The sequence below is a fragment of the Syngnathus typhle genome, linkage group LG18, assembly GCF_033458585.1.
Source record: "Syngnathus typhle isolate RoL2023-S1 ecotype Sweden linkage group LG18, RoL_Styp_1.0, whole genome shotgun sequence".
Lineage (NCBI taxonomy): Eukaryota > Metazoa > Chordata > Actinopteri > Syngnathiformes > Syngnathidae > Syngnathus > Syngnathus typhle.
The window spans coordinates 6,601,271-6,609,433 of NC_083755.1; the positions used below are offsets into that span (position 1 = coordinate 6,601,271).

At 44.7% G+C, this 8,163-nt stretch overlaps 1 protein-coding gene across 1 annotated transcript; it reads left to right on the forward strand.

Annotated features, from left to right (window-relative positions):
- The first annotated feature begins 5,185 nt into the window (after positions 1-5,185).
- On the forward strand, positions 5,186-7,521 carry LOC133143108 (cyclin-dependent kinase 8-like). Its single transcript, XM_061264866.1, has 3 exons — positions 5,186-5,325; positions 6,000-6,514; positions 6,896-7,521. Coding segments are annotated over exons 2-3 (480 nt in total). The 5' UTR covers positions 5,186-5,325; positions 6,000-6,036; the 3' UTR covers positions 6,898-7,521.
- Positions 7,522-8,163: the final 642 nt, after the last annotated feature.

An 8,163-nucleotide genomic window follows, 5' to 3' on the forward strand; every position in this document is an offset into this window, starting at 1 on the left:
CTGGCCATAAAACATAAAAGTCTCATAACTCATAGCTCGACAAGGTCACAGCGTGAACCGTGTTGTGTGTGTTAAAGGCTGATGAAATCTAGAGTGGGACAAAAAGATTTTCTGCAAATATTTTTTTTTTTTACTAACCTACGCTGATTCTTTGTAAACTGCAGATGAATAACTCAAGTAAAGATGGTGAAAGCTTTATGGACACACTGTGGCAAAAAAATGGACCAAAACACTTCTAAGAGCCAATTCCTTTACACTATTACGCAAACTATTTCCCTGCTTCCTGTTCATAAGCTCCATCAGAAACTCAGGATCCCCCTGTATGAGCTTCTCCAGCCAATTTTCACCGTAAAGCTACTCCATTAAAAAGCACGAAGCTAAAGAAATTGTCCACCATCAATCACAAAGGAATGAAATAAAACACAAGCAGGACATGCGAGACATTCTTCCTCCCCCTTGAGGCTTCACACACTTCGTCCCTGCGTCTCAGGTGACATATGTCCACAACAAGCGGGCCTTGTGATGAGCCGCCGGCCATCGGAGGTGACGTCCGGGACCCGGGCGCAAAAAGGATGAGATGGCGGAGGCGGCGCCGCGTCTCTGAGGAAATCTCATTCTGTTCAGAAGTGATGGAGAGCGCCACGCCACTCCCGCCGCCAACGAGCTGGAGTGACACAGGCGGCTACTTGGGCATCGCTCATATTTTTGGAAGAGGAAGAGAAGGCCTCTCGGGATATTACACCTGGAGGTGGATGCTTTGTCAAGCTCCGGTTAAACGCGGAAAATGGACAGGGGAGGGGGGGCACGCCGGTCTTAATGCTCATCGCCGGCCTGCAAACAGATTGACCCGCCATGAGACACAATACGCGGCCTTTGGGGACGGCGGTCGATACACGTGAAAGATTTGGTCCTTGTGCTAGGAAAGAAGGACCACAAAAGTGGTCGAATGAATAAAAGAAAGAAATCTTAATGAAGTGACAGGCCAGATATAAACGATTGTAATTTTCCTGATGAACCATGTGATCGTTTTTCACAAACGCAGCGTGAGCGGCTCATGCAAATGCGCCGTGTGCTTGGATGTCGCACTTCATTAGACAGATGGCGCTCCCGTTTACATCATAAAATTGTTGTTGTTTTTTCCAATTTTAACACGAGACTAAAAACGGAGAAAAAAAATGGCGTGGAGACATATGGCCGGCCGCTTCATTCAAGTACGGCGTGTCAAACGTGTCGCAGTTAAACTAACGAGGAGCCGCCTCATGATCATAAACGTACAATTGTTTCCAGTTACTCCGAGCGTGATTGACAGGCCGTGTCGTTGTCACCCGTTAATCAATGGGGCGGGGGGGGGGGGGCGGGCGGACTACCTCACTTATTAGCACCTCTTGCTCCAGGCGGCTGCTCCTCCATTTTATTTGATGTATATTCTCCCCCCCTCCCATCTTGTCACCCAACACAACTATGTTGTCCTCGAAGGCACTCGGCGCTCTCGGCCGAGTGAGAAGGGCACGTGAGGCGGGATCATCAATAACAAGTGAGCGCGCTCTACCTGTTTCCAATTACGCCACCGTATATCTTTTTGTTATTTACGAGCGGACCTCATTTGCATTTTTTTTTTTCATGTCGAGCTCTATAAATAGTCGCGCGGGTGGCCTCGGTAAATTAAGGAGGGAAACAAGCGGCCCGCGTCGGGAGCCGGCCCGGTAGAACCAGATGTTACATGTGGACACTAATTGCGTCCTTCCCAGAGTTGAAATTATTTCATTGAGAGCGCCCCGCAAAAGGTCAGGCCTAAATTGGGAGAGAGCGGCGAGGAACTCCTTCAAGGTTTACAAATCAAAAAGTCCCTTTTGGGGTTGTTCTGTACACAATGTGGAGGAAGTGTTCCGGCGGCGTCACGTTAATTTGTCGGTATTGTCACGTGGAATTCCAATTTCTGCCCTGTTAATTTGACACTTGTTTGCCACTCCCATGCTATGTATGCTTAAGTTCAGCATTCACTTTAAAGATATATAGCGCCATCTAGCGTTATGTAAAATGTCTAGACCCCAAATGTAAAATGCCGTCTTATATTCGGCCCAATACGGTAACAAATGTAAATATAGTACAAAACGTGACTTTCAATTTGAACTGATTTGACCCCAAAGTGTTGTTGGCAACGAAGTTTTGGCTTTCGATATTTTTTTTTGGAGCAACATGTGCTGCTTTTTGTGTGATGCCCACACAAAATCTGTGGATTTAAGTGAAGTGTGACTAAAAGAGGGGGGCAGGTACAAACCCAGCCGGCAGTCGCTTTGTGTGCCCCGAAACGTGTTGTTATTATCGAGCGACTGTATATTCTTGCCAGTCTAACAGCTTTTAAAAAAAAAAAAAAAAAAAAAGCTGCGGAAATAAGCAAAGTGGAAAAATGTGTTTTGGCCATTTATCTTCGCTTTGTGCCAGGTCTATTTAATTTTGCTCGCCCGCGGATATAAATTGTGCCTCTTTATCGGCCGAGACGGAGAAAAGACTGCAACGGCCAAGGGCGCGAGGAAAGAGCAAAGCAGGAGGGCGTAAGATTTACACTCAAAAGGAGACAAAGAATTTAAAACACGACCCTGGGTCGTCTTTTTGACACCTTGAGGATTCACAATTGCCGTAGATCACTCGGTCCTTGAACAAATTCAGCTCTGACACAAAAGACCAAATCATTCTGAAGGACCCCCGCCACCGCCTTTCTTGCTCCAATTAAGACGAGCTCTCGGTGAATCCACAGCTGGCCGGATTTTAGCCAACGTTGCCTATTGGAGAGAAAGACGCGGGTGGGTCGATCGGGCGCAAGTTGGAGGCCACCGGGGGAATTTTGAAAGAGAACGGCAAGCGTTGGAGAAAACGAGAAATCGGTCAGGAGTCAAACGCCGAGTCTGTGACAACAAATAAATGAACATATTTTATTGTAACCTAGCGACGCAGCCTCCCTACTGCGGCAAGAAAATCACTCACTCACGCACGCACACACGCGGCATCCAATCCCATCTCAGTGTTCTTCAATAAAAATCCCTTCGGACAAGCATGATGGAGAGGCACTCGAGTGCGGAGTAGGAATACTTCGAAAACGACTTGTGGGTAAAATATTACCCTGCTGGCAGATGGCTTGCCAATCCAAATTAAAAAAAAAAAAAAAAAAAAACAGACTGATGCTATATTTCACCTTTTTTACACGCGCTGACCCGCCTCCCCATATAGGCACAAATGCTGACGGCGAGGTTATTATATAGGGATGCCTTCCACAAAGTCAGGTGGTAAATTACGCAACCTTTAGCCACGGAGCAACCATGATGATGTGCTGCCATCTTTGGTTGATTAATAAAAAAACATTTTCGACTCAATTGAAAACAATATTGTTACTCCAATGTACGTTGAGTTTTTGTATGAAATCCGTATTTTCTTTAGGCCGAGATACGTCTCGGAAAGTGCAAAAGAAGATTTATGGCGTGAGCGTTTGACAGTGGCTGCAGGCTGCCGATCAAAGCGTGTCCAATGCAATTTAATTAAAACTGGCTCCCGGGGAGAGTGTGTAACGTGGAAAGGCCCACAAATGTGCTGATCAAACCACCACCTTCATCCCACCTTTGTCAAACAGGTGACACAGCAGAGCATCTGCCCATTAAGATGGAATCCAACACATACTTGACACCCCGCCAAAATAAAATTCTCTTCTTTTTTTATAAGACGAGTAGAAAAAAGGCGGAAGAACAAAAGTCAAAATTGCGAGTGGAAAATCACCAGAGGCTGGCAAATGCGCGAGTCGATTAAGAGGCGTCAGGGAACGCGGCGTATAATTTCATAAAAAGAGATTCCTGTTTATTAAAACATCCGAAGCTCTCTGACACAAACGCGTTACAGCGTGACAGACAAAAGAAAAAAGTAATAATCTCAATTTTTCAATTAAGCTGACGCGGCGCAGCAGACGCCACCTTTGAATATTATAAATGTAATTGAGTGTGTGTTTTATATTAAAATAAAATGTAACGCTTATTTACTGAAGTGAAGCGATTCTCGCAAAATGATTGACAGGGGGGGAGCAAAATTTGGGTGTAGCAGCATGTGGCTCACCATACAGTCAACAAAATGTGTGACATTCTGCGCTATCTCCATTTTTGGCGTCGTTGCGGTCGTCGTTATCGCTGCCCGAGCAGATGATATCTCGCCTTATCTGGTACAAACGTGACAGTCGGATATGGAAATACTCAGAATGCACTCCGTCAGCACACACACACACACACACACGCAAAAAGTAGGTGAGAGAAGACGATGAATTATTCTGCTTGACGGCAAAGTTTTTGCCGTGTGCAGCGAGCACAGCGGCATCAGACGACAAAAGTGCCCGCCTTCCATCTTTACATGCCACAGTTGCAAGCGAGAACTTTTTTTTTATGGAGACAACATAAAACAAAAGGCCAGGAATAGCCTATGGAAAGGTTCCTATGTTATATAACATTTTATGACGTCGGTCCTGGGACTTTTCTGACACGGCTCGTCAAACAGTCTCCTGACTGACCTTTGTGACATTTTGCAAAAAAAAAAACGCTGTGACTTTCATCACAATGGGTTCAGAATGGGAAACTTTCAATCAGGGGAGTGTGAAATTAATATCTCAGTAGGACCCTGGTGGTGTCAGTAAACAATATCAATAAAAATGTTCCCATAAGCAGCAGGGAAGCGCAAACGTACATATTCTGCTTGCCGTCTTTTTCCACGCTAACAGAATATGATTGTCCCCTGTGGTTGCTCGTAAGAATCCAATTGTTTTCAAACACACCTAATACTGCCATTTAAATTGGAATTATTGAAAAACAAAAGAGCCGCTCAGTAGGCGATGCCACTCTGTTTCTATTTGTTCCCCCTCCTTTTCTGTTGTTCCTTTCAAATCATTTTGTTTCCACCTCAAAATTGAATTTTCCGACCAATCAAATATTAATTATTCCGCGTTTACTTATTTATTTATTTATGGAGGCCACTAGGTATGTGTTGTGCTAATGAACCTGCTGGATTTATGCTAATGACTTTTCAAAATTGAAAGGCTTTTATTCCAGGAGTTTTTTTGTTGGTTTTTTTTGCTTTGCAAGAAGACGGCAAATAACGGCGTGGCGTTCTTTTGTATTGAACTGCTTTACGTGTTGTGTCTTGCGAAAGCAAATTAGATTCGGCAACTCCGCCTCGAAAGCGCTCGACTTGCGCCTCACCTGGAGAACCGGTAAAACTCGGTGCCACGCCCGTTGTGCTCCAAAGTGTCTCGAGAGTGCGAGGTGCGGAGAGAAGAGATTGAAAGCGACAACGCAAAGGGTAAGAGCACGACTTCCGTCTCCCTGCTTCTCTTAATGGGTCTTTCCCCTGCTTCCTCCGAGGGTGGCTGATGGAATTTCATTACTTATGATTGAAAAGCCGCCAACTTTCCAAAGCTGGGAGGAGGTGCACTTAAAATGCCGCCGTGCCCCCCCCCTCCCCACCCCCCCTGTGGATACCGACAATCGAATTTAGCCTCGGCTGGAACAAATACGGGACCCCTCTCCTTCCCCCGTGCGTCGAAAATGTTATTATTTCCAAATCTGGGTTATCGCAGAATATCGGATGGCGTCTACCGGGGAAAGCAGTAAAGGGAATGTTCATTAGTGTGGAAGAATCAATGTGACTTCGCTGGCTAATGTGATCGTAAAAGAGGCGAAAATATTCACGATTCGCACTCGAGAGTTGTAAAATACCCGGCGGGTTGAATTCTGGGTTTTAAGGCATTGTGGAAAAAAAATTCAACTAGATACGCAGGACAATGGCGTGCCTAAATAAACACTTCCTTGTCAACAAATCAAAAACAAAAACACGATGACACATGGAGGGGTGTGGAAACGACAGCTATGCTTTTCATAAATTGGAAAAAAATAATCCGGGTTAGGCTTTTTGAGTCATGATTTTACTTGATTTATTTTTAATTTAAAATGATTTATTTATTTTCTTTCTTCCAGACTTTTCACACATTTGATTTTGCTAGTAATCGGCGCAATGTCTGACATTCACGTCGAGGGCGAGAAGTTGGACAAGCCTCCTGCGTACCAGGATCAGCCTCAGGTGTACTTTAACCAACCTCAGATGTACGACGCTCAACCGCAAATGTACCAGGCCCAACCTCAGATGTATGCTGCCCAGCCTCAGATGTACATGACCCAGCCTGAGATGCACCAGCCTCAAATGTATCCAAATCCGCCTCAGATGTACGCCGCTCAGCCTCAGGTGTATATTGCCCAGCCACAAGCCTACTCGATGCAAGAGGGCCAGCCTAAAATGCATGAAAATGAGACATACCAGTCTCAGTCTAAGAGAGTCCATACGTCTGAGACCAGGGACGACCACGATGGAGGCAGCAAGTGCCCCAAATGCTGCCGGAAGACAGGGAGTTGCCTCATGAGCCCTGAGTGCGGCCGGGCGCTGCAGATCTCCAGCGTGATCGCCATGTGCGGAATGTGTCTGCGTTTTTTTGTGTGTAAGTATTATCCATATTTGGTCCTACGAAAGGAGACAATTTGGGGTTCTTAGTCGATCGGTCCCGATGGACATAAAGACTCATGATGAGACCAAATGTGGACATAAATAATAAGGGGCACGATGAGATGCAATAGGGGGACGTTATGGGACAATATATGACGTAATGCAACATGATGAGGCGCATTTTAGGATACTAAAGAATATAATAGGTACATAAAAGGATATGCTGGGATGTTATGAGGCGTAATGAGGACACTGTGGGACAAAACAGGACGGAAATAAGACCCGCTGGGACATTGCAGGGGACATAATGGGACAAAAAAAATGCGGGAGAAAGTTGACTGCTGCCTTGTCACATTTTGCATTTTCTTTTTTCCAGAATCTCCAATCTTACTTTTCCGGGATCTTTTGACATCTTGAAAGGGATCCATTGCTTCTGGTATGCCAAATGCCATCGTCCATCCATCATGAGAAAGAGTTGGTGAGGGTGGGCTGTTTAGTATGTAAAGAAGAATTTCTTAATATATAATTGTTTTTCTTGTGAGGTGGATTGTACTTTTGAATAAAATATAACGGGGGGGGGGGGGAAAAAAAGACTTTTGTTTTTGCGTTTTCAATCTGCCGCCGTCGTGCCTTCTTTCCAATTTCACACATATAAATAAAAAATAAGAAAATAGCCGGCAGATGATAAAGTGGCACACTTGGATGATTTAAAACCAAGCTTGGAGATGAGTGACAGCGCCGACGAGAGCAACTTGTTGTCGAGGAAGATTGTGGGAAGGCGGCGTCAATGATCTCAGATGGATTTGCTGTCAGGGAACATAAAACTAATTCATGGTCCGCATCAGTTTGATCCTGACCTTGTGGCAGTCGCGGCGAGATGAGAAAGATCATTAAAAAAAAAACTGGTCAGAGCAGAGCATATATTAATATCTTTTGGCTTGGTGATGCAGCATGTGGCGCAGAGCCATGTCATGTGACAAAATTAAAAGTGTCCAGAACGGATTGTTTTTCTGCTTCCCAATGTCCAGGGATAGAAAATTCAACACTCTGTCATCCAGGTTTTTTTTTTTGCAAAAATAATGCATATTTGATGCTATTACAGGACACAATGTTCCGTTTGGGGACTGTAGTTCAGAATGAAATGGTCTAATTTAGTAAAGAATGGAACGTTCCACGTAAGGTTATATCTAAAAACAGAAGGGTCCATCCATTTTTTTTCCCTTCTTGGAATGGAATTGTCCACTTTAGGAATGGTCCACTTTAGGATTGATGCGTTCCACTTTTGGCTCTAGACCAGAATGAATCAGATTCAGAATCATTCCAGAACCGAATGGTTCAATTTCGGCTTTCCTCCAGGATGAATCGAGATGAGTGTTACCACATTTTATGTTAAATTAAGCCGACTAGGTGTTGAGTGTAGAACTTTAATCAGTAAATCCCGGGCCCAAATGTCAGCAATTAACATTGTGACCGTTTCAGTTAAAAGTAAAGCGGACAAGTTTGGAACGTTTGCCGCAAAGGTCAAAGCCTTCACACCCCTTTTTCTTTGTTCCTTCCTGTAATTTTGCATTTCTCTTAATTTTCTCCCGTTCTCACGCGGCCGACATGTCGACGGCGGCGTCACAATAAAGGGGTGACATTTCA